The sequence below is a fragment of the Spodoptera frugiperda genome, chromosome 1 (genome assembly GCF_023101765.2).
Source record: "Spodoptera frugiperda isolate SF20-4 chromosome 1, AGI-APGP_CSIRO_Sfru_2.0, whole genome shotgun sequence".
NCBI lineage: Eukaryota > Metazoa > Arthropoda > Insecta > Lepidoptera > Noctuidae > Spodoptera > Spodoptera frugiperda.
The window spans coordinates 1,025,375-1,045,099 of record NC_064212.1 but is presented as its reverse complement, the minus strand read 5'-3'; the positions used below and the strand labels follow the sequence as shown (position 1 = coordinate 1,045,099).

The window sequence follows — 19,725 nt, the reverse complement described above, 5'->3', positions numbered from 1 at the left end:
AATTCGGACCGGTTCGGTCCCTTAGAGCAAGATTACGGCGATAAGCGAAGCCTTCGTAAAATTGTTGCCGCAGGTCAATAAAAACTAGTTTGGGGCACAAAAAAAAATGTTGTTTGACCAGCTGGTCATTTCTGATGTGCGTGCCTTTTGTTTTTGTCGTATCCACTAAGCTGTGTGTTGTGTATACTTTCATTTGACTTCTATATGATGAAGATTTATTGTCATTATTGTGGCTATTTTGTCTTAGATTCACAGCGGCTATTCTGAACAGATGCAGCATTATCAGATCAGAGCGAATGCCACCTGACCCCTTACAACTAAGAGATACACTACATGTCAACTGTTCACATTAATTTAATTAGATGAATTCATGTCTATTACAATATCTATACTGTAGTGGGCGTTACTATGGTTTTCAATAATGACCTGCGTCAACAGTCTTAGTTGTATTTTTTTCCTTGACAGTACCTATCAAAAGGTCATCGTCTGCTACAACTTTATCCACCTTATCTAGTCGATTAACCTCATCATTGCTGACAGTTTGAATTAAAAACAGTCTATGTACTACCAACTTGAATATAAAAAAAACTAAATAACATATATCCAAGCGTTCGGCCTCTCCAAAACTGTTACTATATGGTAGAGGAACACTAAACGGTCGGCCATCAGTACCAAAGTCGGTAGAAGCTAGGACCTTGCTCTCTCCGTGACCCAGTTACCGGCCTAATAGTGTTTACATATTTATACAGTACACACACACGGACGACAAATCGCTTGTTTGTTTCTTATTATCATCAGCCATAAGGGTGAACTCGTACATTGTAAGTGTTACTGCTTTGTGTACGTTCACCACTGTGTTTTTGCTTTTAATTAGTCTTTTGCACTTGAAATCTGTTGATTATCTATTGAAAGTATACAGCCAAGCCCACTTGCTTCTCCATTTATAGCTTCGATTCTGTCTCGTACTATCTTGCCTCTCTATTTGTAAATCTTCGCATAGAAACGTGTTTATAAACGACAATGATCTGGCTCACGCATTTCCCTATGACATGATAACAGCCCCGATAAGATCTCCACACAATAACTGCAGTTTGTTCGTATTATTAGCTCGTACCGGCGTCACGTGATCCACAATGGTTCCTAGACCTACTGATTGACCCCAGCGCGCTACAGTTCAATATAAACAGAGGCTAATTTATCAACGTCCCTTGCATTATCTATGTGTCTGACAACGTTCAGTTACAACATCATTACAAAACACTAGCTTATCAAACTATTTTTAGGTTAGCCGTCATTTCGTACCGGTGCTTTTATATTTTTATTCATTGGAGCAAACGGCCGTAGCAGTATTCAAGTATTTATCTTAGGCACCGGTCAGTAACCTGGCTGCTTAATAAATTATGCTGATAAGTGGGGTTGTGGTCGACGCGCGGTCTGAACGCAGATTGGTCGACAGCTCTGCGCTTCGACCATACCGTTTGTTTACGTTCGCTGGGTGGCTGATATGTACGTCCAAATGAAATGTAGTGGAGGAAAACACCATTTTGACAGAATTATCTAACTCTGCAATATGTGATTCATTTCAATAACAAGCTGCAGAGGCAGATACTGTGTCGTAACTGAGTATTTCCAACTCAGTTCGACCAATGTGATTAATATTTATGTTTGTGATCGAATTAACATAAAAGTTTGTTTTAAAATAACCAAACCCAAGTAACGTATTTTCCGAATTGTGATTTTAAAATATAAATACAAAGCCTCCGTCAGAGTCGCAAATCATGAAAAGGGGAGTAAGGATTCGTATTGATTCAACACAAGTATTTCATTCAAAATAATATTTTTCACAAAATAGCTCTCCGATTTTGAACTTTCACGTAATGGAAATGAGACATGTATAATGTATTTACATTAGTGAAACTTCTAGAAAGTTACGTTATTTAAATATACTTTTTAACTTAAACATTAATCAAAGTTATTTCATTTCTGGCCAAAGTAAAGAATCAACTTCACAAATTGATATTGCTTAAAATATCAAAAGTGGTGCGGAGGCACAAATAAAATGGCCGCTTAAAACTTTGATCGACTAAATGCTATTAAAGCACTGGAGCATTAATTCAAATAACCAATAATCTAGAACAAATTATAGACCTTGATACTAATATCAGCAATAAACTATACAAAACAGTGTTTACAGTTAGAACTACAAATTAATATAATTCATTTCACTCAATATACAATAACATAACACGTACTGGACACAATTTAAAATTGTAAATCGATCACGTGGATCGCCACGACACAAATCAAAATGTCCATCGAGTGAATATGTATCGACAATATTCAAAGTTTGACCTATTCCTATCGGTATCTCTTACGTAATATTTACACACAGTGTTAGACGTGAAACGATAAATGTTTCATGTCACTGTAACGGAAGCCGCGATATCAACAATCCAATTGTTTCTCACCCGGCCGCAGTTTGCTTTGCAAATAAAAATTCGCTTCCTTATTCATTCGGTTCATTTGCAGATGATAATTTATTTTAAACTGTAATGCTGCATGGCATGATGAGAACATTATTAAAGCTAGACGCAGTAAAGATTATTTTATGTGGTAATGCATTATGTTTATCGTATCAGTGATATGATATTACAAATAATATCATGCTGCTGCTATAAATTATAATCATGTTGCATTCTAAAGATTTAAATTACATAATACTTTATCTGTGGAGGTATTTGTTTTAACCTGAGTATCCCCAAAATTTGACAGGAAAAAGCACTTATCGACCCTTAATCAGCGTTTGACAGGGATCACACGTCTGACCAATGCAAACATGTTAATCTGGGCTTCCTGTTTTCTTCTGGGCTTGTGTCCGACCAGTCAGGTGAGGTGGACTTTCACCAGCGGACGATGACGACCGATAACCGTCGATAGCTGAGGTCGCGCGTCTCGGCGTCCCACAGGGTAACGAACTCGGTCCTATTATATCTTATACACATGTACACATGCACTCAATTGCGCGCCTTAATGGCCTGTCGTTTGTATCGATTCACGTCGTACTGTTGTTAAAGGGCCGATACTTATCTTTAATAGGACTACTAGTTAAGTAGTCATATTAAAGGTTTTATGAGGAATGTCTTTGTCAATATTTGTACTGTGTAGCCTAGAGCCTAAGGCGTTATCTAATTTTGTGAATACACATTTCGAATTGTACGAGGCAGTTTTAAGCGGTTTTGAATGTAACGTATACGTGACTACATAAGTCCTATCAAAATAATGATCTCCCCACCAAATTGGAAATCGTATTGATGTAAATAGTGACAGCATTAACCCCTATCTTTTATAATATTTGATTACTGGATAACATATCTGTATAGCCAGTTATTTCTGGTTTTGCAATCAGGTGATTTTTATTCCGATTGTCACGCTAGTTGAGAACAGTTACATATTAGTGCTTAATATTCAACGGCACTCCATGCAAAGAAGCCCGCCTAGTAATATATTCACGATGCGTAAGTTATAATTCTCCTAGCCGTAACTTACCATCGTTCGGGACAGATCTAATGGTTCTTAATTCACATTACATTTGAAGTGGTTTATTGTATTGTTATTAATTTGATTTTAAATCGTGGAACGTTTACTGAATTTTAAAAAGGTTCTGTGTGATTTTTTTTCTCGGTACATTATTTTTTTTCTGGTATGTTTGGCTCATGGTTGACATGAAGAAGGAAATCGTTATTATGTATATTGTAACTTTGTAACCAGTAGTTTTATGGAGCTGCCCTTTACAAGGCCACTAAAGCAGACGCCATACTATCACTATCTTCATAGTCATCAAGGAAATATATAGAGCAGGTAATACAATAATGAATAAAATGAGGACAACTCGTATCCCTAAATGTTTGAAGGTTAACAGTTGTTTTATTACTGTGAAGTAATGAGATTTTGTGACACCAGAAGATTTTCTGTAGGTACTATAAAAGTCTCTTGTCTTATTTGCTATTTGGTTTATAAACTTTTCATGTCCTCTTTGCTATAAAAGACCAAAATAATTGCACAAAGCAGTAACAGTACTAACGATTAGAATCCTACGATAGTAACCATTGTTCAGTCTTTGTTATCACTTCACAAGTAAACGTCAAAGGCGGAGAGAACACGATTAAAAATCGCAAGGACGGAGCTATTTTTAACGTCCCAACGTGCTCGAGTGAATGTCTTAGTGCGTGGTACGTCGGTAATCGTTACATGTGGTACGTAATCGATACGTGTACTAAATTTAATGAAATGTTTCATTTTGTCACGAATAAGGGCTTTCGATTTGTAGTCTTCGTTACCATGGTTCGCGTGTATTTCGCTTGTAACATCTGTCTGATGGTCAATAATATTATTTATACCACAAACATTAATAATCCACGCACGAAGCGAAGATCATATCTATAAGGGCTTAAACAAAACTTCCTTATTGTTCGTCTTATTACAATCGACAATTAAATGACGTCAATCATTTTACAAAAAAAAATCTATAAAATATTTCGCAAAACTCAATACAATCGAATAATTATTATTAAACAATGTTGTCAGTAAATAAAATGAATGCTACGAAGCTACGCTACACCACAATTTGCATAGACCAATAAATACCTGTGACCCCTCTGCGAATTGAAAAGGAATACTAAGTGGGTCCACATCGCCAGATGTACTCGCGCAAGGACAAATTTTACTATCCTAATTTATTATTTCCTGTGAACCGTCAAAGCATTTTATATGACAGTATAACAGCTATTGTGAGCGTAAATCATATCTGCATTGTGCATAAAATGATCGCGAGAACATGATACAAATCAAATCTACGGGCAAGGGGTCCCTCAGGGTTTTCTCGGACTTAAGAAAAGCGTTTGATATTGTTAATTTCAATAGATTTTCATTTCAATGGTAAATGTTTACAGTTAATTCACTTTGTAACAAAATCGAGGAGTATCGGCTGAAATCAGGAAAATCAATTCCATTTGAAGAAAACTTTGTTAGAAATATTTTCTTTGAATAAATCCGTAAATTATTGTTTATATACAATTTTCAAGACAATTACAGATTTCTGTTACATAAACGTTAACTTTCTATCGTAATGGAGGCTAACGGCTTTGATAAACCAATCGTCAATGACCGTCAAGTATTTGAAGTTGAATTCAACGTGTTCAACAATTATCTTTACGTATACGAGTATGTTCGACGCACGTTTTAGTGTTATTAAAGGTTTAAGTTTTCTCACGTTAATTACCTTTGACTTTACAATTTATGGTTTTGTAAGGTGTGTTACGTACATTTATTGAAATTGTATTTGATAGGACTTCGATAACTTGAAGTAACTAACCAGAAGATATTTGTGCGTCATTTCTTCAAGAAAATCTTATTATGATTGTCTTTCTGCAGGAAGTGTGCTGTAGATTTCCTTTTCGAAAATATAGCCTTCATTTTCTTGGAATTCTATTTATTACTACAGACGTAGCTATTTTCTTTTCATAGAACATTAATTAACTGGTTTGACCTTTTCGTTTCGCATTATTTTGAGAAGAGTGTAAGATATTTGTCGGTACATTAGCGGGGGATGTAGGTAGGTATAGATTTATGTCCATCTATTAAAGTTAAATTTAGCTCAGCACGGAATTTTGGAACGCTACGTAGATCAGCCAACATACTAGACTATGATTATGACAAAACACTTCAACATGCCACTAGTAATTGAAACGAATTGATTGTAATATCAATCAGGGTTTTATTATGATGACGAGGCACTATAGCACCCTAAAACATTACACTAAATGTTACATGGTCGATTAATGCGCCCATAACCAAATGCGACGATAATGCCGGCACTAAAATAACAAAGTTACAGCGTAGTGCTGTAGTGTGATCAATCCGAGCGAATTTACTGCTCTGAATAAATTAGTTTTATGTATTTTGGCAGTAATATGCTAACTACGAGCGATAACGACCTTAGGCGATAACTTCGGGACTTTAAATTTGCATTGGTTCAAATTTGTTAATGATTCGATCACTCCTTTACCATTATATTCATAGAACTGTTGATATCAGTATTGTGTGTGTCGATAATGGTTTAAACGAGGCATATAAACAGTACATAGTCGCCACAAATACCGCAGACCGGAAACTAAAACCCGTGCGTAATATACTTAGAACTGCACTGTGTCATTTAATAGCTATTAAAGGAGGCCTTACTGATTGTGTAGTACAAATAATAAATTCATCTGCAGCGCCTGCTACCCACGGAGTAACTGAGGCAAATAGATTAAGCGGTCTAATAGGCGGTGGACTTGTCAATTTGAAATGTAGTGACGATACTGTGCCGGTAGCAAGCGTCTTATGCTCTGGTGTTAATATATTTTTAGTGTTTGGTCTTGGATTTGTTTTTATCTTTGTCTGAGGTGAGAAACATTTTCTGTCAATTCCGAAATTGGTCTTTGAACTTGTAGCCGTTGTAGGATTGTCTTTTTCATTTTCATTGTAAAGTGTTACTGAAATTCTTTGTTAGGTACATGATTTGCAACTATGTTCTGTCCAAATGTATTTACACAATTTTATGTATTCACTGACGCGACTATTTTACGATTGAACATGTTATGGCATTTGGTCCATAAAATTTTGATTTCGATCTCGAAATATTGTCTGTGACTCATGGCCTTAGGTCTCGGGAATTACAATTATTTTATCTACCGCTTCCGTGATATTCAGTGTATTGTAAGGATGTTATGTCATTTTTAACAGATTTGTGTTTAGTCAGACTTTAACTACGCGAATTGCAATTAAATTAGCAACAAATACAATAATTTATCAATGGTAATTGGATGGATGTACGTTTTGACATTTTAGATGGATTTATAATACTTATTATTCTAAGTGAGCGCCTACTAAAACTACGTCTAGTAACAATAAATTAACTTGTCTACCTAACAAATAAAATCAACTCGTCTTAACAACATTTTTATAACCCGTTTAACAAACATCACAGTATTTAAAGTCAAGCTTTCTTCAATATAGCGAATAAAAATTATTAAATTTTTATTTTCTGTTTGTTGACAGGCATGAAAATGACTATGTCTACGTCACCGACGATGAGTGCTCGGGTACACAGGAAAGTGATGCGGGCGCCGCATAAGCGGGCCCACCCGGGTAAGACGCAGCACCCGGGCAAAATGGTGCACGCCGGGAAAATCGCACACCACCCGGGTAAACTGGCACATTTAGGCAAATTCGGGAAACTCGCGCACTACGCTCACACGCACGCCCTGCGGCCGCCGGAGCCGTGCGAGAACAGTAACGACAGCGGCCTAGGACCCGACGCCACCAACAGGTAAGACCCTAGCAGCTACACACGCGCTTTGCAGCACCTCTGCACATAGAGGCACACATTACTTCGGTAACCGCTTGCATATGGTTCTAACACTCCTATGTTGTCCCATAATCCTCAAGGGAATCACATTGTTCCTACCCTACTAACACAAATGTACTTAATTATTAGCTTAATACAGCTTTAGAACACGCCTCTTATCTTCGCGCTTATGGCATCGTAATGCTTCACAAATGTTTGTTAATTCTGAGAAGATGGAAGCCAGTATTTTGATTAGCATCAAACCCCCGCGAATACTCAGTGACTAAATAAACCTGGTCTGAGTGTGCATCGTCAATGTGTTCATCATTTGTGTGATTTATTAGCATCGATATGCTGACGGATAAAATTAGATCGACTGTCGGTGGCGCGTTCATATTATACAGTCTCGCATCGATATTTTAAATATCATCATTTTCAGTGTTTACTTTAATAACTATATCCATTTTGATAACAATACTTATAGTTCCTTCATCTTCATGTGGGTCAAAGATAATGTCATGTACACAAATAGTCATGGTAATAATTTCCAATTGCATCTGTCCTAAAGTCCTAACTTCCAAAATGATCTCAATCACCGTTCCTCCACCATTTCATTGTAAAACTAACTGAAGTCACTGAACACTAAAGATACTTGGGAGCAAAGAAACGAACCCAGTAGTGCTTTTTTCTTTTTCATGCTTCATTTCTCGATAAATATTTTCTGATACAAATATTTTATTAACAAACGTAATTTAATTACCTTTAAATGGGTTTTTTTTTTTGTAAAACATATTTTTTAAGTAATAGAGGGTTCTATATATGTTCGTTTCTTTGGTCCCAAGTGTATTTGGATAAAATGTACTTATCCATCCATGTATACTGGTTACTGGTGGATTGAGAAAGAAATACATCAATCATCTCTAAACAACATATTCTGTATATTTGTGGGAATCGTCTGCATCTCCATCATTATTTATCTATTAGTTGCTGTACAGATGCTTAGTCACCCAATTTGTACCGACTCATAGCCACAGACACAAATCTATTCGAATTCTTAACCATATGACCTTCGTCGGCATTAGATATATTTTGATGCGCACTCACGTCCGTGTACTGGCGAGTCGCGTGCGCACACGTCCTTATCGATCGTTAACTACTCGAATTTATCGCTATCCATCTCAAGTCTAACTACTCGATTTTATCTCTAACTAGATTTTTATCTATTGTAAGCAGTTAGAAATTCGGAGATTCAGACATCCGACAGTTTTATAGCGGCCGTAAAATGAAGTATGGACGTGATTGTGGTTCATTTGAGTCGGTCATAGTTCTCAGTCCTGCAAAATATGTTCTGCAGCCTTCGGTAGTTGGTGAACACCCTACAAATCATGATGATACGATCAAAAGCAAAGTTTACAAAGCTTTAGAACTCGCATCGACAAAGGCCACACAAACAATACAGAGCAACCTTAAACTAGCAAGTTATTTACCAACAAACAAACAATTTGACAAATACAATCCACTCGTGACATTATACAAGTGGAGTAGTACACATCTACACATGTAATTACATAAGGCCGTAACAACATGACATAAACGATTGCGTAATTCGCTATTGTGAAAAGCATACGAAATATTGAATATGTCATTGGCCTCCTATGAGTAATGGTAGACTTCGATCGGTTAGCTTTTTCCTCTAAGATTGCTGTTACGAGTATTTTTAGATATAATTATTTCCCGTCGTTTTCGTAACTTTTTTCATAAACGTCTACAACGCAGTAAACGTTAACTGGTGTGATAAAAGTGATAATTGCACACAGTTGGTGTTAACTGCATTCTCAGTTGTTTTACACTTTTTTATTACAAGTCTTACAAAATGCCATCATCTTGATCCCTCCAATCTGCAATCTGTATATTTTCGAACACAAATATGCTAAAAACAATTTCAAGAAAACTTCGTGATTGCTTCAAAACTGAAAACAATTTCTTTGATATTAATTTCACTATACAGATTTAGAGATAAACATCTGATTAAAAGGTTGTCCGTTACATGACATGAATGTACCCAGTTACACCATCACCATTGCTTGCCTTAAATATACCACATACCAACAATTTGTCTACTTTCTCTTCTACTTAATGCAAAGTAACATTTAATAGTTTTCCACGTAAACAAGTTTCCACTGTACGCCCATCTTGTCCCTTGAAATCATTTGCATTTTAATTTAATTAGTTTGCATTCTGTTAGAGACTAACGCCGCCCATTATCATATTCTACTTGATGCTTGTTGACATAGAAAATACCTTCAGAAAATTCTTCTGAGGTTAGAAGAAATCAAATCTCTATGGCTTCTACTCCGAAATCACCTTCAAACTCTTTTGGGTCTTGTATATTCTCAAACATACTCTCATTTGCCGGAATATGTAACCTGTTGAACAAAGGTCTCCCTTTTAAAAAAGCGTTTGCTATAATCCCTGCACTTAATTGACAGCTTGGGTCACCAAAAATGTAAAGCACACTGCCCCTTTAACACATCTTTGTAGCTAATTGTAGCATGATCTTACATAAAAGGGAAACATTTTTGCAACTCCAAAACAGAACAATAAATTCAATGGAGCACTGCGCCATTTGTTCAGTCGCCGGTGGTACCAATCCACATCCAATTTAACTGTTAACATTGTAGACTCAACACTAGATTAGATTAGTCGAGCTCCTAGATCAATCGGCCGTACTCATCGCAGCGCAAACGCACCTCACGCTAATATGTATTTTTAGCACGTTTGGCCGCACGTGCGCATGAGTCGCCTATCATGCTGTTACTTCATACGCAAGCGAGTAATAAATATAATATTAATTCCCTTTATTTTGGCCTCTAAACTTTCAGGATACGAAGCTGCTTTATTTGTGTTGCAAGCAACAAGCTTTAGCGATATCGGGACACATCTTTTTGTAAATGTACTCGTATTTAATTCCCTCGTTGGACTTTATCAAATGACTATGCTGTAGTGTATACACAATTTCATTGGGTAATATTTTTCATCCTTACAATATAACGCGCCACTTCATGACTCTTTTATTAACTTAGTGGAGACTACCTTGGCCTGCCTAAGGAGGCACGAGGCCTGCACTGTGGGTAACTTCACTGAAATTTAACTGAAGCCGTTAATGGTGCAGATGTTCGGACACTTTGGAGGAGTGGGAACACCCGGAGTTGAAACGACGACGCGGCGACAGTGAAGCGGCGGTTAAACTAGAATGCGACGACGCAAACGACGCGTACGCTTTCCGTGCACCGGGCGCGGGAGAGCCCGCGTCCGCCATTGTACCCGCGCTGCCTGACGCTCCCGCCGCCACGCTTGCGCCGGCGCTACCCACTCCCGTGTACGTTCACTATTTTGTTAGAGAACATTTTGTTCTCGAAGGTAACATTGGATCATACTCAAAATTCATTTCCGACTCGATGTTAATGACCCTAACCTGACAGAAAGCACGGATCCTGGATACGGGTAGAACCGGAGACTCCAGAGTGTCCTATTCATAACGCGTTAATATTGCCTTTGTTGATACAAGGCTGGCCTTAATAAATGGTTGCTTGAAAAGCGTTCGTTTGTGCAGTGTCACGAGCATATCCATAAATCCGCATGTTCACCGCATGTAATTGTCGCATCGTCCGTGTGTACGTGTGTACGTGTGCTGGTGACGCACTGATGCTTGTCCTTACAATGTCCAGCTAATTGTCCGATGCCGCCGCACTTCCATCAATACACATTCATTTGTGTTGTTATCACGGTACATTTGGAATAAAGATGTCAACTGAGTGACTAACACCAGGTGCATTGGCAAATATTTGGAGATTATCAGTGGTATTGGTTATTATTTCTTGGTAATCCATAAAAACCGTATTTTTTACAGAATGAGAGCTGGTTGCAGTTTATCTAGTCCAAACATACCTGAAACTACTGGCAAAAGATTCCAGGACCCGTACAGATCGTGCGGGAAGCTGGGCAGTGCTGGGAAACTAGCCAGCAAGTACCCGGGAGGGGGGAAATTAGTTGGTGCTGGAGGGAAATTAAGTGGGAAACTAGCAGGGAAGTGGGGAGGTAAAGTAGCACAGGCAATGGCGCGACGAAGGGTGGTAGCAAACATGATCCCGGGCGGCAGGCCTGGGCTGTCGTCGCCACTGTCCAACAGGTCGAGGGATGGTACCGTGGAGCTGCAGATTCTGTGCCAACCCGAGACACAACACAGAGCGAGGTGACTACAGAGCTATTCTTATCTACAACATGAAATATTGTTCAGCCATTAACGTCGTCTTATTTCAAAATGTACGAATGACTAACGTGTGTGTTTGCTTATCAGATATCAGACTGAAGGCAGCCGAGGTGCTGTCAAAGACAATTCTGGGAATGGCTTCCCAACTGTCAAATTACTTGGTTACGACAAACCAGCTGTGTTACAGGTGGGTGCTTATTTTCTTAGACATTCATTCTCAATGCATATTATGTAGATAGATATATGTATAGTAGTATATATAGTCATATAGTATAGTTTAATCAATAAAACCCTAATTTATAAAAAAGTTTTCAAATAATTGTAATTCGTCTTATTTAAACTTTTTTGCCTATCATTTAACGCGGATTCTAATCCTTTTATTTTTTTAATCATCTTCAAAACTAGACAATTACACTAGCAAATAGAAAAAATACTGCAATCCATCTAAATCCAAACTGACATGAGCTTAAACTGTAAACAAACAAATAATCTCGAAGAAGTCAAATCAATATCACCTTTGGTTGCTCAATGTCGAAGGTTATTCGTTCAGGGCCACAGATCAAAGGATAGCATCTAGTCGTGAGGCGAATGCTAATCCTGATCTACTGCTGTTGGGTATTACCATCGTCGTAGTTGATGGGGACCTAACAATTGAATTAGAATTATTACATGGATTAGGTAAAGAAATTATTCAATCAAAGCAGAAAATTAAAAAGATAAAGCAAAAACAAATACAAATGGCTATTTTTTAAAACATTTAACACATTTTTCATCTGGAAATGATTCATTGGGAGAGCCCATGTTTAGCATAGGACCTCTTGTGACTAGCATAATGAAAATTATGAAACACTTTAGGCATATCCAATTTTAGCATCAAATATAAGAAGTCAAAACACATAATAATTATCCAAATTCTCTTTTTCCCATCCAGGTATACATAGGTACAGACACGGGTAGGGTTGCCCCACACATGTTCTACCAAGCGTGTCGGGTGTCGGGCAAGAACTCCACGCCGTGCAAGGAGAGGAAGGAGGATGGCACAGTCATCATAGAGATAGACCTGGAGCCCGCCAAGAACTGGCAGGTCACCTGTGACTGTGTAGGGATACTCAAGGTTAGTACTGGAAACAACAACTTTGTTTAAATCCTCCTAGAGACTAGAGTTCAAGGAATTCATTCCTGTACCTCATTCTTGTCTTTTAAAGTTCTTTTCATTCTGGTCTAGTCGTTATAATGTCCACGAGGTACCCTTGAGCATTGCACAATAAGTAAAAACTGAATGCAACCAGATTTCTTTCAAGTAATCTTACTTCATTGTATTGATGATTTGTAGATTGTTGACAGCTGATTTACAGAAAGTCCAGTGGTTAATAATGACAACCGACTTCTACCAACATTAATTCCATTTAGTTCACTATCGTCAACGCCGTTCGTGATTTCAAAATGTAGAAACCAGACATATTTGTACAATTACCTCCTTAAAAAAATGCTCAAAAGCCCCTCTTACTTGTAGGAGCGCAATGTGGACGTGGAGCACAGATTCGGCGAGGCACTAGGAGGCAATGCGACCGTGGGCTCAGGCACCAGCGCCGCGCACATCTCGCGAGGCAAGAAGAAGTCCACGCGCTGCCGCATGGTGTTCCGGACCGACATCATCAACGCCGCCGGCCACACTGAGACGCTACAAGTCTGTTCTACACAAATTATATGCAGTAAGTTAACTTTCTCTTCAAATTATTAAAATGTATCATATTATCTTCCCTTTACCTAATGGTTGACTAGCAGATTTTCTTTTCAAAGTCAATGTCAAAATTATTTATTTCAAATAGACCAGGAAGGCACTTTTGAACGTCAAAGCAAAGTCCGCCTTTTTCACCTAAGTCCGCCTCTGTTTTACAATTTTAAGGTGCATAAAGAAAAGATTTTTAATTAAACTAGCTGGTGCCCGCGAACTCCGTTTCGCCAAGAGATGTTAATGCGCCAACAGAAGATAAAAAACTATTATAATAGAGTCATTTCCGTATGTTTTTAAAGTGAAGGTGTTGCATGCCAGTTAAATAACCACTTCTCATATATGTTGATCAGGACACTTTGTACTTCCACCATACCGAACGTCGAAATACATCGCAATAAGCCTAAAGAATTTCTTTTTACATCAAAATTAACGGAGTTTCATGGAAACTTACCCCCCCTTTTTCAGCCCCTATTAGGCATATTTTCCAAAAATCCTCATTGCATCATTATTAATTTGTAACCAAATATCCGAATATTAATTTTAATCGAATTAGCTTCAAAACTGACGGAGTTTCATACAAACTTACTCCTCCCCTTTTTACCCCTTAAAGGGCGAATTTCCAAAAAAAGGATAGCCTGTATGTTAGCGAGGACTAATAGCTATATAACAAAAAAAGTTTCATCAAAATCCGTCCAGTAGTTTTTGCGTGAAAAGCGAACAACAAACAGGCAGACAGACAGACAGACAAAATTTTTTAAATCATGTTTTTCGCTTCTATTGGTTGAATAAAGATCCCCCATCTTATTTTTTCTTAAATATCTGTAATGTACAGACATGGAGTTGTTATAATTTTATTATATGTATAGATAAACACGTTTCGCTTAATGACGCAAAGTCTATTAACAAGCTTATTGAAGAAACTAGTTTTCTTTTACTTTGAGGAAATTAGAACAGAATCGGGAAGTGTACTACTTGTTTGTTTGTTTTTAATTCTGTTGTTACAAAGAGTGGTACAATGCAAGACTTCCCATTATTAAAAAGTCTTCAGATTTTTTAAATTTGTATATTACACGCAATATCAGACTTGTATAAGTACCTACTTTGAGTAGATAATTAAATTAATTAAACTTATAATAAAAGTAAATATAAACAAATGAATATTTTTCTGTAACAACACCACAAAACAATTGTTGCAATATAATTCAAACATTTAAAAGTAACCTATAGTTTTTTTGCTCGCTCTTCTCCATAGGATTCTACACTTCGGAAATAGCTTCATTAGAGGACTGACCAACTGACAGATTTTTTTAAATATTTGTAAATATTTGTTTTTATGTTCAAAAGTGGTTTGAGTTAGTTAGTTACTTTAATCATCTAGCAGATTTTTTTCTTCATAATAGTATATCTCTCCCCCCTCTTCCAGCCCAACCGCCAGGTGTTCCAGAAGTGTGTCGCAAGTCCCTAGTGTCGTGCCCCGCGACCGGCGGCCTGGAGCTGTACCTGCTGGGCAAGAACTTCCTCAAGGAGACCCGCGTGGTCTTCTGCCAGCGACAGGACGGGCGCACGCACTGGGAGGAGGAGGTCGCGCCTGACAAGGAGTTCTTACAACAGGTTTGTTGAGTTCTTCTGTAATTCTGGTCATGTAAAGTAATTAATAAGTGATTTGAATGTGATAGTTTGTCAATCTTTGTTTTCAAATAGTTGCTTTAAGAGATTAAAGTCAAAGTCAAAGCATTTATTTTAATTAATCCTTAAAATTAGGCACTTTTGTAACGTCAAATTGAATTGTCCTAGCAAAAAGTCCATAATTAATTATTTGCCTTTTCTCAATTTGATTGGGATCAGCGCTAACTCTTAACTGGATATGGTTGTGTGTCAGTATTTAACACTGAGCAAGGTTTTTAGACATTCTTAATTTTCAGTTAGACAAAAAAATATATCATTCTGTTTCAACGACAAATCAGAAAAATCTGCAGAACACTTTTCGGAATATCCCTAACATGACACTATTTGCTTAGACGCACCTAGTATGCTGCGTGCCGCCGTACTGCCGCTCGGACATATCGGAGGCGGTGGCGGTGCAGCTGTTCGTGCGGTCGGGCGGCAAGGCCAGCGAGCCGCACGTGTTCTACTACACGCCGCCCGCGCTCGACACCGGCCCGCAGCACTGCTCGCGCCACCACACGCAAGGTAACACACTCTCCATGCCACCACCCGCCCCGCTTGCCTGAGCTTGGAATACAAACTCTTTATGTCAATTGCCCTGAAGAAAAAAATTTGCTTCTACTTTTCACTGTATATGCAAAAAATTTAGATAAAAAATTAACTTTGGTTGTACTTTTCATAGTATATGCAAAATATTCAGATAACAAAATTACTTTGGCTGTACTTTTCGCAGTACACGCAAAATTTTCAGATAAAAAAAATACTTTACCTGTACTCTTCATAGAAGAACATAATTTTGGCATTGACATAAAGAATGGCATTTTCGCATATCGTTCAAACATATCATAAGTTAGAATCGTCATAATATGATGTATCTAGATGTCCATGTTCGCACGAATATATAAATGAATAAAATATTAACGGACGCTTTATATTTGTATGCGATATAAAATTGCTGTCAATACAGTGCGAGGCTTGTTGTTTCATTATCCACTTGTATGTGTACAAACTGTAAAATGGGGCTCAAATACAATCATTATATAAAAGTCACATTTTTAACATATACATAACATCAAATAATAATACAATGTCTAATAATAAACGCTGTTTTTAATAGCCCTAATTTACAGTTCATTCATTAAAATTGGGACAAAGTGATACAGCTTCTTATTAGTTAAAAAAACTGCAATCTTCCTAGAAACTAGTAGAAACCATTTCGTTCATTAAACATTTTAATTTTAACAACTTTAGCTTTTCTTTTCTTAACTAATTAATGTATTAACTTATAAGTTGTTTTTTATAATAAGTTACGCTTTACTGAAAGACTAGGTTTGCACATAACTAGAATATTACACAAACACATTTCTTAAATCTATTTATTTTTCCTAAGTTATCAAAAATAGTTCAGTAGTTTTCGAGTTCGCTTCTACTCGTAAAGTAGACGTGACAGACCTATTAATTTTTGTATGTAGTTTAGCTTTAGTTTGTAGCGTATAAACTTTGTCCCTAAATCATTTATTTATCGACAATGTTGCTTAGAAGCTATTTAAAATGCTTTTTATCTAATATTGCTTCTTTTCATTGAATACTAACATATACTGTATTATGATAATAGTCATATGATAAAGTGCATTGCATTAAAAGTGAATTTGCTTTAGAAAACTTAGTATTAATGTTCAGCCAATATGCAGTATCGTTTACACTTTTATGGCTTATACGATTTATGTGTATTCAAAATAAATGCATAAAAACATCAATGCAGTACAGTGTAGTATATTTGAGTATAATGGAGCATTTATTCTAATTGAGTTTGTTACATCTGGTATAAGAATAAAAGCGTAAGCGACACAGTATATACAGATACTGCCTTATTGTACATAATGTAACATGTTGCTTGGAACTAACCACGCTTCTATTACTGGCATGTGTATAACACTGCGGTACGATATGTATTGTAATAATACTGAAAGTTAAGTTATATATGTTATAGAAGATATTTGGAAGAAACGACTGATGCGCGAATTGCGTACTCTTTCTTTTTTCCCTCTGTTCAAGCTAGGTCTGTCTAGGTAGCGAGCATCGCCGCCGCGCGCCGCTGCCCGCTCACCGCGCCCGCACGGTACTGACACACACACGCACACACACACACACACACACGTCATACACACACACACACATCATACATACATGGCACAACACAAACACAAAATTACACTTGACCAATTTGTTGTATTCAATTTTATAGGCACTGTCGATGTTTTGTGTTTAATGATCTGAAAATTTTACTTTGTCTATGTATAAGCATTTTAAGCGCGGTTTAATTTTTAAAATATTATTTAGTTTATATAATAACTTTGGAATTGTTTTCTTGATTTATCGTTTAATTTGTTTCCGATTGATCCTGAATAGATATATTTTTAAATTTTGTCAGCTTTTAAGCCGTTTAAATTATAATTATACTTGAATTTCCGGTTTACCCGTCGACAGTGCACAAAAAACACACAAACAAACTGTACTCAATTCAAAATACACAAGAGTATACCATCTGACAAGGCAAAGTCAATGGAAAATGAACTGTACGAACTTTAACACAGAGCTCACTACCCAGTTACACTGACTTTCGCGTAGGACAGACTGCACATCCCCCCACACTTTAGATAGTACTTCTAATCGTGCCTACCCCCTTATGTATTGTTCTATGTCCACCCCCACGTAACTGGCGTAAAAAATACTAATTTTGCACGAATCCTGTGAAAATTGGACCGTTTTCAACGTGCTGCGAGGTGATTTTATCTTATTAGAACCATCGATCATTAATTTGTTGTTAAAAGATTAATTTCCCACTTAAATCTGAGCCTTACTTGTTGGCGGAAATGAAAAAGAGAGATTTAAATTAAAAAGATAATAATTGTTTTAATATAACTCGGGTTAAAAGCCGATAATGTGCCAAAATCGGTCGTGCTACTGACATGGAGTCACTAACTGCGCAGTGAAAACGATAAAATAATTACACGATAATAAACGAAAGAATAAACGTAACGCAACATAATTATACAATTTATTTGTTTAAAAACTAACCACTCCCTTCAATCGGGCCATAGTGGTGTGCAAAAAGCTCAAAATCGATAACAAGATAAAGATGTAAAAATATCGATAAAACACAACATCGTTGTAAAGATATAAATCGAATTAAAAGTCACGTGAAATTCCATAAAAGCTGTCTTACCTATCTAATCTTGTAAATCGTACGATGGCTACGAAATAATATATAATTATTGATATTTTTCAATTCAAGGTAAATTATTATTAAATAAAGAAATATTGATCGCTTATTGTTGCAATAACAGATGTTAAAATCAAATAATAAAAATAGAAATCCATTAATAAATTGTTGTTTACAAAGCTGCGTTTCTTTTTTGTGAAACTGTGGAAAACACGCCTTAGTGTATGTAGTGATGAGAGTGCTACAGAGAGTGCCTGACGCGCGGGGCGAACGTCCCGCCTCGCCCCGCGCGTCCATGACACGTTGCGGTCACTTGTACAGACAGGGTCTCGCGCTGCAGGCGTATCTTCCGCAGACTATTATGATCTATAACACCAACTTAACTTTACACCCTTCTCTTACCAACAGCCATAAAAAGAAAGAGATAACAATAATTTTAGCACCATTGAAAAAATGGTGATCCGAATTTTCGTTATCTGTTTCTGGGGCTTCCGTAAGAGACGGTATGAAGTGGGGTGCGTGTGCGCCAGTTACGTGGGGGATGTGTTGGGAGGCACTCGTGTAGTGTGTATGCGCGGCGCTGACTGTAGTGGGTGCAGGTGGCGAGGAGGCGCGGCCCGTGCTGCTGTGGTCGGGGATGATGCCGCCGCCCGCGCTGCCCGTGCGCCGCCCCTCCATCATCCTGCCCGACCCGCACTCGCCCGTCGGACTCAAGAGCGAGGTATGTACTATACACTCCTATAGCGTTACTCCCCACAGCTCCTGTTGCCTTGGTTGGTCTTCTTTGAGCAGAAAATTGGCCATGACCGCTGACGTGGTAGTTATTACATCCTATAGCTCATGCTGCCCTGCTAATACAGCGCTGTGAACACCGAGTTGGGCAAAATCATTTTCCAGTTGGTCCATTGCAGCTGGAAGTTCTAACCACGGCCATAATTCTCCCCCTTTTCAAGGACATTAGTAGTTAGAAAGTGACAAATTGTAAAGTTTTTGATTTATTTCAATTAGATGAGGACTAAACTCAACACTGCTTATGCAGTAGCATTACCCGAAATCGTGATAACAAGTGGCAGTGACGAATTTCGCCTGGACGAGGCACAGCAATGTAGCATGAATGTGTTCAGTATGGAGGTGTCTCACTGCACTGTGAGTTACAGCTGCTACTCCACACTCTCCATTCACATCTTGATTTTTAAATTCACCAGGTTTGCTTTCCTAAACATGAACACGTAGATACATGTGATTAAAGGAGTGTGTAATCTCCAGGTGGCCGACGAGACCAGCCAGCACTCGCTCGTAGACGGAGGCGAGTCATCGTGTGGCGCTGAAGGACCCGACAAGCCAATGAGCATGTCTGACGAACTCAACATCGTGGACCTCAGGCTCAAGTCTGAGATGTCCAGGGACTCACAGAGCCAGGTATGGAAACTACTGATCATTCTTAT

The 19,725-nt window shown here is 37.7% G+C and overlaps 1 protein-coding gene across 6 annotated transcripts in view; it reads left to right on the top strand.

Annotated features, from left to right (window-relative positions):
- LOC118273236 (nuclear factor of activated T-cells 5) overlaps window positions 1–19,725 on the top strand; it is a 76,368-nt gene that overhangs the window by 51,844 nt on the left and 4,799 nt on the right. For 3 of the 6 annotated variants that reach the window (XM_050695837.1, XM_050695842.1, XM_050695851.1), the window contains exons 2-11: window positions 7,099–7,369; window positions 10,560–10,766; window positions 11,298–11,639; window positions 11,745–11,844; window positions 12,589–12,771; window positions 13,171–13,369; window positions 14,816–15,003; window positions 15,411–15,582; window positions 18,871–19,001; window positions 19,547–19,699. In XM_050695837.1, coding sequence (XP_050551794.1) covers window positions 7,099–7,369; window positions 10,560–10,766; window positions 11,298–11,639; window positions 11,745–11,844; window positions 12,589–12,771; window positions 13,171–13,369; window positions 14,816–15,003; window positions 15,411–15,582; window positions 18,871–19,001; window positions 19,547–19,699 — 1,946 coding nt within the window. The remainder of the gene's footprint in view (window positions 1–7,098; window positions 7,370–10,559; window positions 10,767–11,297; window positions 11,640–11,744; window positions 11,845–12,588; window positions 12,772–13,170; window positions 13,370–14,815; window positions 15,004–15,410; window positions 15,583–18,870; window positions 19,002–19,546; window positions 19,700–19,725) is intronic. The other 3 variants (XM_050695839.1, XM_050695845.1, XM_050695853.1) reach the window with 2 other exon arrangements.